This window comes from Chrysochloris asiatica, unplaced genomic scaffold (assembly GCF_000296735.1).
Source record: "Chrysochloris asiatica unplaced genomic scaffold, ChrAsi1.0 scaffold00086, whole genome shotgun sequence".
Taxonomy (NCBI): Eukaryota; Metazoa; Chordata; class Mammalia; order Afrosoricida; family Chrysochloridae; genus Chrysochloris; species Chrysochloris asiatica.
The window spans coordinates 5,867,150-5,880,353 of NW_006408604.1; the positions used below are offsets into that span (position 1 = coordinate 5,867,150).

General features: G+C 36.4%; 1 protein-coding gene across 3 annotated transcripts in view; it reads left to right on the forward strand.

The window, feature by feature from the left end:
- Window positions 1-13,204, forward strand: part of LOC102827420 (LIM domain only protein 3-like) — an 82,724-nt gene that overhangs the window by 59,626 nt on the left and 9,894 nt on the right. For all 3 annotated transcript variants that reach the window (XM_006866022.1, XM_006866020.1, XM_006866021.1), the window contains one exon: window positions 9,583-9,708. In XM_006866022.1, the coding sequence (XP_006866084.1) occupies window positions 9,583-9,708 (126 nt within the window). The remainder of the gene's footprint in view (window positions 1-9,582; window positions 9,709-13,204) is intronic.

Genomic DNA, 13,204 nt, shown 5'->3' on the forward strand with positions numbered 1-13,204 from the left:
TGAATACTATTCACTGGAGATTCTACCTTCCTCCAGGCCCTCTGGATCTAGGTTCCCTCTTGAAAGCTTGTAAGCCAGTCATTTCTTGCCTTTGTGGCCCCCCACCCCCCATTTTGGGTAGCCAATGTCCACATTGCCCATCCCTGTCTACTCTGTGAGTGGAAGGGGTGGAGATGATTCTTGCTGTAAGGACTTGTTCCCTCTTCTTCATATATTCTTATATAAATAATCTTCTCAGATAATTTGCTCAACATATAGGTTGAATAAGTATGGTGAACGTCCCTGAGTTACAAATGTCTAATTTACAGACAACCCCTACATGCCTTATAATCAGGGCCTTCAGACTAATTCTAACAGGTTCCGTTGTTGTTGTTGTTAAGTACCGTGGAGTCGGTTCTGATTCATAGTGACCCTGCACAGGGTTTCCGAGGCTGTAAATCCTTACGGGAGCAGAATGCCTCATCTTTCTCCCATGGAACCGCTGGTAGTTTCAAACTGCCGACCTTGAGGTTAGCAGCCCGATTTGTAACCACTATGCTACCAGAGTTCCGTAATGGCCAGTAAAACAAAAGAGGAATAGATCTGAGTTTTTACAATTTGTGTGATTTGTCATAATAACCAGAATGGGAACAATTAAGGGTCAAAGCTCTGGGATGGGAGACTGGGAGGAGGCATTTCAAGCCCTTTCAAGAGACGGATACATGAGATTAGATTATTGATAAGACTATGGAGAGTCATACATACTCAAAACTGCATGGTTAACCACTATCTTTGAACAGGATGATGCTACCACCTTTTAAGCAGTGCTGTAATGTTACATAAATTTGAAACTGTTGAATCAACCACTGTTATTGTTTACTGTTAAGTGCTGCCAAGTTGGTTCCAACTCTTTGCAACCTTGTTTCCAAGCAGTGACTGGTGGGTTAGAATTGCCAAACATTCAGTTAGCAGTCCAGTACTTATCCTACAGTGCCATACCAGGACTCCAGCCAACAAATCCATCCCATTCATTACCTTCTCTTGCTGCATATGTAGCTGTTAAATCATTGAAAAGGCTTGGAGTCTTTTGTGCACTAAAGTAAGGTTTTATAAAAACTGTATGCATCTTTTTCAACAGACCTAAAAATTCTTAGACAATTAGGAACAGATCTCATTTGAACCTGGGGAGTGACTGCATTTTTCTATTGTTCTCAGTGTAGTACTCAGTATTCTTGTTGTTGTTTTTGGTGCCAGTGAGTTGGTACTGACTCATAGTGACCTGATGCATAACTGAACAAAATATTGCCCAGTCCTGCATCAACCTCACAATTATTGCTACGTTTGAGCCCATGGTTGCTGCCACAGTGTTAATCCATCTCATTGGGAGGTCTTGCTCTTCTTTTCTGACCCTCCACTTTACCAAACATGATATCCTTCTCCAGGGACTGATCTTTCTTGATATTATGTCTGAATTATGAGAGACAAAGTCTGTCCATACGGACTTCCAAGGAGCATTTTGGCTGTTACATCTTCAACACAAATTTGTTTTGCTCTTTTGGTAGTCCAAGGTACTTTTAATATTCTCCTCCAACACCATAACTCAAATTCACAATTTTTGTATGGTCTTCCTTATTCATTGTCCAACTTTCACTTGCATAAGAAGTTATTGAAAATCCCATGATTTGGGTCAGGGGTACCTTAGTCCTCAAACTGACATCTTTGTTCTTCAATACTTTAAAAAGGTCCTGTGCAGCTGATTTGCCTAATGGAATACATTTTTGGATTTCTTGACTGCTGCTTCCATGAGTGTTGATTGTTGATTCAAGCAAAATGAAGCCTTTGATAACTTCAATATTTTCTTCATTTATATAGATGTTGTTTATTGATTCAGTGGTGAGGATTTTTGTTTCTTTTACATTAGATGCAACCCATACTGAAGGCTGTGATCTTTGATCTTCATCAGTAAGTATTTTAAACCTTCTTTACTTTCAGGAAGCAAGGTTGGATCATCTGCATATCGCAGGTTGTTTATGAATATTCCTGCAATCCTGATGCCACGTTTTTCTTCATATAATCCAGTTTCTCAGATGATTTGCTCAGTACACAGATTGAATAAGTATGGTGAAAGAATACAGCCTTAGTGCACACCTTTCCTAAGTTTAAACCATTCAGTGTTCCTTGTTCTGTTTGAACAACTGCCTTGGTCTATTTACAGGTTCTTCATGAGCACAATCAAATGTTCCAGAGTACTCATTCTCGCACTGTTGTCCATAACTTGTTATGATTCACATAATCTAAAGCTTTTATGCAGTCAGTAAAGCATAGGTAGCCATCTTTCTAGTATTCTCTGGTTTCAGTCAAGATCCATCTGACCTCCGCAATGATATCATGCTTCCACATCTTCTGAATCCAGCCTGAACCTCTGGAAGTTCCATGTTAATGTATGGTTTCAGTGGTTCTTGAATCATCTTTAGCAAAATTTTACTTGTATGTGATATTAATGATATTGTCCAATGATTTCCACATTCCATTGGATAACCTCTCTTTGGAATATACACAAACATGGATCTCTTCCAGTCAGCTGGCTAGGTAGCTGTCTTCCAAATTTCTTGGCATAGATGAGTGAGTGCATCCAGCACTGCATCAGTTTGTTGAAAGATTTCAATTTGTATTCCATCAATTCCAAGACCATTGTTCTTTGCCAATGCCTTCAGTGTATCTTGAATTTCTTTCTTCATTATCATTGCTCTTGATCGTATGTTACCTCTTGAAATGGTTGAACATCGACCATTTCTTTTTGTTAGTGATTCTGTATAATCCTTTTATCTTCTTTTGATGCTTTCTGCATCATTCACTATTTTGCCCATTCTTATGGTTGTTGTTAAGTGCTATCAAGTTGGTTCTGATCCATAGCCACCCTGTGTAGGGTTTCTGGGGAGCTGCTGGTGAGTTTGAGGTGCTGACCTTACAGTTCAAGCCTATTTTGCAATCCAGCCCATTAACCCATAGAGCCACACCAGGAGCCTTTAATATTGCAATTTGAGGCTTGAATTTTACTTCAGTTCCCTTAGCTTGAGAAATGCTGAGTATGTTCTTCCCTTTTGGCTCTATGGTCTTTGCACTTCTCATTATAATAGAATTGTTGTTTTTGTTTCGTGCCATTGAGTTGGTTCTAACCCATAGCAATCTTGTATAGGGTTTCCAAGGAGCAGCTGGTGAGCTTAAACCACTGACCTTGTGGTTCAAACCGACTTTGCAATCCAGTTCATTAATCCACAGCGCCACACCAGAACTCCATACTCAGTATGTTGTTGTTGTTGTTGTTGAGTGCCATCGAGTCGTGATCTCAGTATATATAATACTCAGTGTAATACTCGGTGTAGGTCTCAATAATAATAATAAAATTAAGTCCTCTCTCCTCTTGCTTGAAAAATAAACAACGAAAAACCAAACTCACTGCCACTGAGTGGATCCCTTCTCAGAGTGACCATAAAGGACAGAGTATAACCAGGACTGTAAATCTTTATGGGGACAAAAACCTCATCTTTCTACTGTGGAGCAGCTGGTGGGTTTGAACCACTGACTTTGAGTTTAGCAGCTGAATACTTAGGCCAATGGACTACCAGGGTTTCTTCTCTGTTGCTTAGGAATAATTTTACCTGTTGTCCTTACCATGTTGTTATTGTTTAATGGCTTGGCTCATGAATTGACACCATACGTCCAAATGGTAGTCATCGGTTGTTAGGAATTAGCTGTCTGGATAGGATTTGAGTATCCCAGTGTTTCTGTATGTATGCATGCACACATGCAAATGTACCAGAAAATTACACTTATGGATCTGCTTGGCATGATCTCAATATGTGAATAAACAAAATATCCAATAAAGGCTGAGCTTAATTATATAAATTAAAGTTACTTCATAAAAGTGTTTAATTATAAAATTACTCATCTCTTCTTCCTTTAAACAGATCTATCTAGTTCCTTTAAAATGTGGTCAACTTTTTAGCTTTCTTGTAGTAACTTTAAGAAAGTTCAGTCTATCTATGTGTACAAATAAAAATAACATATATTTTATGTTTACCATAAAATATATGGTATACCTAATTATGCAAGTTAGTCCAAAATAACGTTAAGCTTTTTCTTGTATTTTCTTTTTAATTCCCATATCTCTATCTTCATGACAGTTGAGCACATTCTAAGACCCAAGAGAAGAGAGATCAGTAGGTTAAATTCTCTTCATCTTTGTATGGTTGGTGAGCTTTTTAAGTTTAAAACAAAAGAATTGAATGTTTAAAGTGTTTTCATTTTCTCTCACTTCATTCCTTGGTTTAAAAAAGTGAAATAGGAAAGGAGATGAGAAATATATTTGTAATAGACAAAAAAGCAATTGCCCTTCTATATCTGTGAAAATGTTCGAGACCTTCCTACATAACATATTCTATAAGCTTCACCATCCTGCAGTCAGAAGTTAAAGCTCTTTTCAACTGATTACAGTTTCATATCATTAGAAAATCAAATCTGCCTTTTCCTGTACATCTCTAAACACACAGAGAGAGGTTTTTCATTTTTGTTGTTGTTTTTTTTTTACATTCAAGGATAATTATACTAAGTATTATCCTCTATATCATTTTAAAATTTACTGTTACATTCCTATGTACTCAAATCACTAAATGAGAATTGCCTGAATTCAAGAAGAGAAAGTTTGATTTTTGTTCAGAATTGAGGTTTACTGCAGTGCTATTTATTTATCTATTTTCCCTCAAATAGTAAATGAATTTGAGTCAAATATTATGCTTTCATTGGCTGTGAAGAATTTGATTTAGTGTCTTGAGCCACTGACCTGGTAAAAAAAAATCTATAGAAACATCAGGTGCTATAAAATAAAAAACACTAATACAATGAACACTCATTTTTACCTACTGCTTGTAATAAACCATATTCATTACTGCTGTTAAATAATTACGTCTTTAGTTTTTCTCTATTCCCAGGAACTTTAGGAATGGACATATGCTAACCGTACAAACTTCTCCTGATTCATGACAATGCAACAAAGCTGTCAAATATTTCCTAAATGCTTTACAGATACCTTTGCAACACATAAATGAATATGTTCATAGCTGTTGTTGTATCACATGTACACAAAAATTATGAAATCAAATTGCTCTATGCAAGCTCACTAGTGTACGGGATGCTTTATATAGTATATAGGTAGACTGAGTTTTTACTTATAAGAAAGTTGTCTGGTTTTTATCTTTATGTCTCTCTTTAGAGACATAATACCAGGTAGCTAAAGTGGAGCAGAATAAGGACAGATGTAGCCTTTGGGGTTCCTGTAAATAGGAATATGAACTGATAGTATGATTGTGGAGTCCTGGTGTTACAATGCAGGTTTATGCATTGAATTGCAAGGTCTGTTTGAACCATAAGGTTGGCTGGCGGTTCGAGCTCACCAGCTGCTCCTTGTAACCCCTATACAGGTTGTGATGAGTCGGAACTGACTCAATGGCACTTAAAAACAATAACAGTCTGTGATGGTAGTTGTCACTTTTTATATTGTAAGTCTACTTTGGTTAATGTGTCAGAAACAAGAGAAGGCTATTTTATTACAAAAAAGACCATTATGGGTATGAGTATGTAAACACACAGACTAGCCCCATAAATTGACAAATTAACCCTTGGCAAGCCTTAATAAGGAGCTCTGATGAGACAGTGGTTGAAGTGCTCAGATGCACTCCAACTACCCTGTAGAAGAAAGGTATGATAGCCTGCTTCTACAAATATTTACAGTCTTGGAAGCCTAATGGAGCAATTCTGTCTATTCTGTCCTACAGGGTATTTATGAGTGTGTTTGGAATTTCGTTTTGTTTTGTTCTCTTAGTTTTATAATTTTATAATATATAACCCCCCCTCCAAACCCCAAAATTCACCACCCTTGAGTTGATTCTGACTCATAGTGACCCTGTATAGGGTTTCAGAGACTATAAATCTTTAACAGGAGCAGGCAGCCTCATCTTTCTCTTGTGGAGTGGCTGGTGGGTTTGAACCACCAACCTGTGGTTAGCAGTCCACCACATAACACATATTAAAATGAGCAAAGTAGATCAATTATCTTATTTTGTTTTCCTTCCATAAGTTTAGAGACAGTGTTGTTATTATATTTTGTCGAGTTGGTTCTGACTCATAGCAACCCTGTATAGGGTTTCCAAGGAGCAGCTGGAGGGTTTGAACCACCAACTTGTGGTTAGCAATCCAGTGCTCATCTTACAGGGCCACACCAGGAATCCGTAGAGATGGTACTCTGATTAATTTAGGACAAAATCTCACAATGACTTCCATCTTTAAATCTCTTTTTTTGTCATGTACTCCTAAGAACTCTTAGGCTTTATGTAAAAGGTGAGATTGTATAAGCACTGTAAACAAGATTTTACAGAGATCTCTAGTTTAAACAGAACAGTGGATCAATGTTAACATCTTTGTATTGAGTCTGAGAGTGAGGAGTAAAAAAGAAGCGTAGCAGGGATTTCTGGGGTTATAAATAAATTAGATAAGAGATTGTTCTTGAATATTTGTTAGATAAATATCTGGAAAAAAATCTTACAGATTAGTTCAGCTTAACTGGTGTATATGAAAATACTTTTGCCTGAGAATACAAATGTTGTATTTGCAAACTAAAAGATAACATATTTTTTTTGAGAATTCTGTTTTATAAAATTGTACTTTGCTTCCTTTCCTAGAAGAATTTTGTGTTTGTCTCACTGAAAAAAAAAATAAATAAATAAAAAGGAGAACATGTGGTTATAGAATGATCTCTTGATCCTTGGACAAAACTGAGAAGGGAAAAAAAAAGTCTAACAAATGCATCGTTTTGCAGTAAATTAGATCAGATTTCCGCATCTCCGCACTCAGTCTGCGAGCTGACAGTTCAGTAAAATGTTCCCTTGTAAGGTTCGCCCTCTTAGGAAAAGGGGCAATAATTCATCATTAGGATTTCAGAGTCCAGGTGTAGATGGAAACTGATGGAGCCTCCAGTGAGGCAGGGAAAGTGCGTGGAAGAAGAAAATTTTATCTGAAACCTAATTCCCTGGTTACAGCAGAGAATAATTAAGATAATATTGCTTCAAGAGTCCTTTAATGATTAAAAATCACATATGCAGAATCCATAAATTGGAGGGCAACAAATTGGAAGGCTATAGCATCAGAGAGCTGTTTTGTGCACATTGTACTGGAAACTACACTAGTGGCAGCGTGCAGTACGGGCAGTCACCAGAGACCAGGCCCATTCCAAGGACTTTGTTTAGATGTAACAAATCATTTGTCTGTTATTAACCCAGAGCTTGTAATTATGCAGATTGCCATAGATTTTCCTGGGCCTGGAAGTGAGATTGAGGGTTGTTCACAGTATAGCAGGCAGCTCAGGGCTGGCCATGCATTACTGAACTTGCCACATTTATCATGTTGACTGATGGCAGCAGAAGCAGGTCTCAGGTCCCAGTGGTTAATGTAGTGGGTAATTAACTGTCATTTGCCTAGTAATAGGCTGATGATCAATGGTTTGTGTGGAAACAAATTCTAATCAGGTAGCTGATAAATGCTCAGCTAGCGAGAGCAATTGAAATTGGGGGAAACTATGTCCAGAATTTCAAAATGGCATTGTGTGTGTATGTTTATTAGGTATAAGCAAACTGAATAATTCCTGAAAACTGCTTTATCTCATATTAACCAGATTTTATACTCAAACATATATCTATATTCATGAATAGAAAACTCTAAAATTTCCTCTTTCTTAAAGAATATATTAAAGAACAAACAAAACAAACGGCCCACAAATAAGTGATAGGATTCCAGAATTGATCATGCAAAGCACACTGAAAAGTAAATGTGAGATGTTAACATGAACTAAAACCTTTTTACAAAAGGGTAGGATGAAAGCTTTAGTTTTTGGTGGTTTCTAGTTTAATGATGCAAGTAGAGATGCAAGATATTACATTTTCAGTGAATTCTTCTTAGAGATATTATTTCTCAAAATGTTATTTCTTAGTTTAGGTTTCTCAAAGTACTTCTCAGACTAAAACCTAAGAAAACAAAGGTTATTGGAATTGTATTTCTTAAGGCAAGCGTATTTAAATAAATGTTCTTTAAAATTCTTTAAGGAAAATAAGGGTCTAATGATTATGAATTTAAGTTTCTTGCATATATTGACCTTCCTTAATTTTGTTATCAAGCACACAGATTAGGTTAGCAGACTGTTGAAAAAACATTTACATTGTCTACCCTCAAGACGCTTATATTCCTCAAAGAGACAATTTACAAAAGCAAGAGCATAAACATTTTTTATACATCTTGCCAGACACTTACAAATATTTCTCACAATTGTTTCCAACAATTATCATTAGTTTGGTAAGAGGAAATAGTTATAAACTTGAAAATGAATATACATGCCTTAAGCAAAGACAAATCTTTGAAGCACAGAGGAAGTAATAAGAAGAGAAACTTCACATTTGTGCATAATCCTTAAATTCAATAAAATGAAAGGCTAAGATTTTGTAAAGTACATTTTTATAACTAAAATGAGTTTTCTGCATAGCACCTTTGAATTCATTAGTTTAGAACTGCTTTTAATTTGGTCTTTCCCATGAGAGCCATTATATTTTTCTCCTGTCAGCCTGATGCTGGAGAAAAAAGAGAACTGGCAGATGTGGTGTTTTTCATCTAGTTTCCTTCCTAGTTAAAAAGTGCATTAACTATTATGCACAGAATATTATTTATAGTAATTCTTTACCACCATTAACAACTCTAAATAAACTTGGCTTGAATATTGCAGGTGCAAATGGATAAAATATTTTTTCCTCCTATGGTGAAACTCTATAGACATTTTATTTTGTACTTTTTTTTTAGGTCATTACAGAAACTATTTTCAGAAATCTACAGCAAATAGGATTTTTTTAAACACCTTTTTCCCCGACAATTCCAGTGGTTCTTACAGTATATTATGCTTCAATACCTAGTCTGCTATATATAGTTTACAGCCTCATTTACTTTAATGTGCTACCTGAATAACATAATCATAGCTATAACTATGGTATAGGGCCATAAGGTGCAGGCGCCTCTAATGTTTTTTGACTATTTAAATGACTTGTTCATAAATGTTCTCTTAATAATAATGGCAAACCTTTTAGTACCTTGATGTAAAAAAAAATAAAATAAAATAATAAAAGTCTTTCAAGTGAGTTTCTTTTTCAACTAAAATGTTTACTATGTGGCATTAAGATCAAAGTTACTCTGCTCTAACATTTACTGTATGCTCTAATAAGTGGAAGAATTTTGCCATGGATTCAACCTAATTGATTTCTGTATGTAGGTGATTCTGTAAACTGCCTAATGTATTTGTCTTTGCCTTTTCTTCTCAAACAAGTTTTTTTCTTTCATCAGGAAAGGTCAAATGAGAATGCATTGCAGAAGAATATTTTTTATACACTGAAAATAAGACACACTTGTGTACATCATAAGGCATCATGTAGTGATAGCTTTACAGGGTATATTATGGTCTTTCCTGTTCACAGTTTTAGTTCCCTCTAAGAGTCTGAAAACGGTTTGTTGTTCTAGGCTCTTCGGTGTAACGGGAAACTGTGCTGCTTGTAGTAAGCTCATCCCTGCCTTTGAGATGGTGATGCGTGCCAAGGACAATGTTTACCACCTGGACTGCTTTGCATGTCAGCTTTGTAATCAGAGGTAAGCAGATTCCAGTTTTGTTTAGTAAAAAATGGGAACTCTCTCTTTGCTATTTATTATATAGGTGGATATTATATTACTACACTTAAGTACTTAATCCCAGCAATTCTGTTTTCTGCAAATATTCATCCCATGCCAGAAAAAAAAACATTGAGAAGGAGAAAGATCTTAAGACTATGCTTCTACTGAAGGAAACGCAGCATATAACAGCATTTGATAAAAAAAAAAAAAAGAACACTTGTGCAAACTTTCAGTCTTCTTATTCCTTTTCTTTATTGAAGTTCTGTCTTTTAAATAGTAGATTTAAAATATCTTTGCTTTTTATATTTCTTTGGACAAATAAATTTGAACAGCAAATATACAGGCATTTGTGGCATGCATTTTATTTTCATCTTCATATTTTTAGGTGCCCTCTCTCTTGATTTCTTATCATGAATTTTAACCTTGGTCTGCATGCGTGTTTTAAGAAGTTTCAAATCTCTTTGGAAGTAGGGTCTGATATAGCTAATAATTAAACATGTATTAGAGAGAAAGCATTGGAGAGGACAAAGAGTATTGCACTGGAAAGCTGGAGACCTAAATTCTAGTCTGCTCACCCTAACAAGCCAACCACTTTACCTCTCTGGATCTCAGTTTCCTCAGAGGTTTACCTGGGGAGCTAGACTAGTCAGTTTCAGAGAACTTGACTCAAAAGTATTATGACTCATTCCCATTTTTCTTATTGAAATGTAAGACTTTTTTTCAGTGGAAACTATAATGCTGGTCCTTGTTTTATGTGAGAAATGTAGATGTTATTGTTGTTAAGTGCCATTGAGTCAGTTCTGACTCATAGTGACCCCGTATAGGGTTTTTGAGGAGCATCTAGTAGGTCTGAACTGCCAACCTTGAGGTTAACAGTCCAGTAGATAATGCTAGAATATTAAAATGTTTATTGTTATTGTTGTTAAGTGCTGTTGAGTTGGTTCCAACTCATAGCAACCCTGTATGTGGTTTCCGAGGAGCAGTTCAAAAATGTATATAGTGATTCAAAAATATATATAGCATTAAGAAATTTAACACTTCAGATATTAATACACTTGATGGATTTTAATGCAAATGAATTCAGGAAGAGGGTCTAATAAAACACTTAGACATAGTAGATGATCAGTAAATATTAGTGAGTCAAGGTCTCAGGTACTGTATTTTGCCCTGGAATGTATGTTCAATACTGAGTCTTCTTATGAGGCCCTATGGAGTAATGGAATGAATATGATAGAGTGTGAGCTAGATTCAATTTCCATTCCCATCACATATTAACTGTGTGGTCTTGAGTGTGTTTCTTAATCTCTCTGAACTTGGTTTCGATACCTGGAAGATGTAGACTTTAATTTGGACTCTTGGTGTGATTCTATAGGTTAAGCACTGGCCTGCGAAGCACAAGGTTGGTGGTTCAAACCCACCAGTTGCTCCTTGGAAACCAGGTATAGGGTTGCTATGAGTCTGAATCAACTCCACGGCACTTCACAACAACAGCACTACCTACCTACTTAGAAGATTCTGAAGCTTAAATAAAATGTATATTAAATAGCAGGAGCAGAATACGTTTTCTAACGTTAGTTCTTTTACCTTACTATTTAAAATTTACTTTTACTAAATCATACTTCACTAACTTGTTTTTTGGAGTTCTGGTGTAGCGCTGTGGGTTAATGCGTCAGACTGCAAAGTCGTTTAAATTGCAAGGTTGGCGGTTTAAGCTCACCAGCTGCTCCTCAGAAACCCTATACAGGGTTGCTATGGATTGTAATAGACTCGATGGCACTTAACGACAACAAACTTGGTTTTCACATGTGATATATATATTATGTTGTTGTTGTTGTTGTTGTCAGTTGCCATCGAGTCAGAACCGACTCATAGCGACCCCATGCACAGCAGAATGAAACAATGTCCGATCCTGGAACAACCTCACTACCACCGCCACACTTGAGTCCATCAATGATGCCACCTGGCCAATCCATCTCGTTAGGGGTCTTCCTCTTTTTCTCTGACCCTCCACCTTACCCAGCATGACATCCTTCTCCAGCGACTGTTTCCTCCAGACAATATGTCCAAAGTAGGAGAGACGAAGCTTAGCCATCCTGGCCTCCAAGGAGCACTCTGGCTGCACTTCTTCCAAAACAGATCTATTATATTAGCATGTAAATGGTCAGAATATTGTCCAGGATACTTTACAATATATATTTTACCTAGGAAATAATAAAAGAAATCATAACATTTTGATTCTTCCCAACAAATGTTCGGAATCAAAGTTGATTATTTCAGTCTTTACTGACATTGAATCTAAATTAAGTTGACAAATGCACATGATGTTTTTGGAGGAAATGGATACAAAAACACAATGTTGTTAAGTACCGTGGAGTCAGTTCTGACTCATGGTGACCCTGGTACAGGGTTTCCGAGGCTGCAAATCTTTGTTGTTGTTAAGTGCTGTCAAATTGGTTCCTACCCATAGTGACCCTAAACAGGGTTTCTGAGGCTGTAAATCTTTATGGGAGCAGAAAGCCTCATCTTTCTCCCACGGAGCAGTTGATAGTTTCGAACTGCTGGCCTTGCGGTTCACAGCCCGATTCATAACCACCACTCTACCAGAGCTCCAGAAAGCCTCATCTTTCTTCAGTGGAACAGCTGGTAGTTTCGAACTGCTGACCTTGCGTTTAGCAGCCTGATTCGTAACCACTATGCTACCAGAGCTCCTTAAAACCATAATTGTTGTTGTTGTTAAATACCATGAAGTCGGTTCTGACTCATAGTGACCCTACACAGGGTTTCCAAGGCTGTAAATCTTTATGGGAGCAGACCGCCTCCTCTTTCTCCTGCAGAAGTGACTTTCAAATTGCCGACCTTGAGGTTAGCAGTCCAATTCGTAACCACTATGCTACCAGAAAAACATAATAGCTACAAATTATATAGGCACATTTATTTTAAATTTGTACATATTTTAAAGGTATATCAGCAGTAAGTAAATTTAGAATATTTTTGTTTAATTTTCATATTTCTCAACTTGTAACAGCAACTAATAATATAGTTGAATTCCCAGTATGGTGCTGTAGGATAAGCACCAGGCTACTAGCTACAAGGTTGACTGTTTACGCCAACCAGCCACATCTTGGAAACTCTCTGCAGAGTTATTCTGAGTAAAAACTGACTCCATAGCACTTAACAACAAACAAAAATAATATAGTTACCTTGATGCCAGAATAACACTGTTTCTCTACTTACAAAAAGTTACATACACTCACAGTAGAAAATTTAGAAAATAGAAAAACAAACAAACATTGCTTTATCTAACTATTCTTAACAAAAATATTTTAATGTTTTGTTGTATAGCCACAAGCCATTTTCTTATGCATGTATATGACAAATTATATGTAGTATCTATTTTATCTATCATTTTCTTATGCATGTATATGACAAATTATATGTAGTATCTATTTTATCTATTTTGCTCCCATTTAAGCAG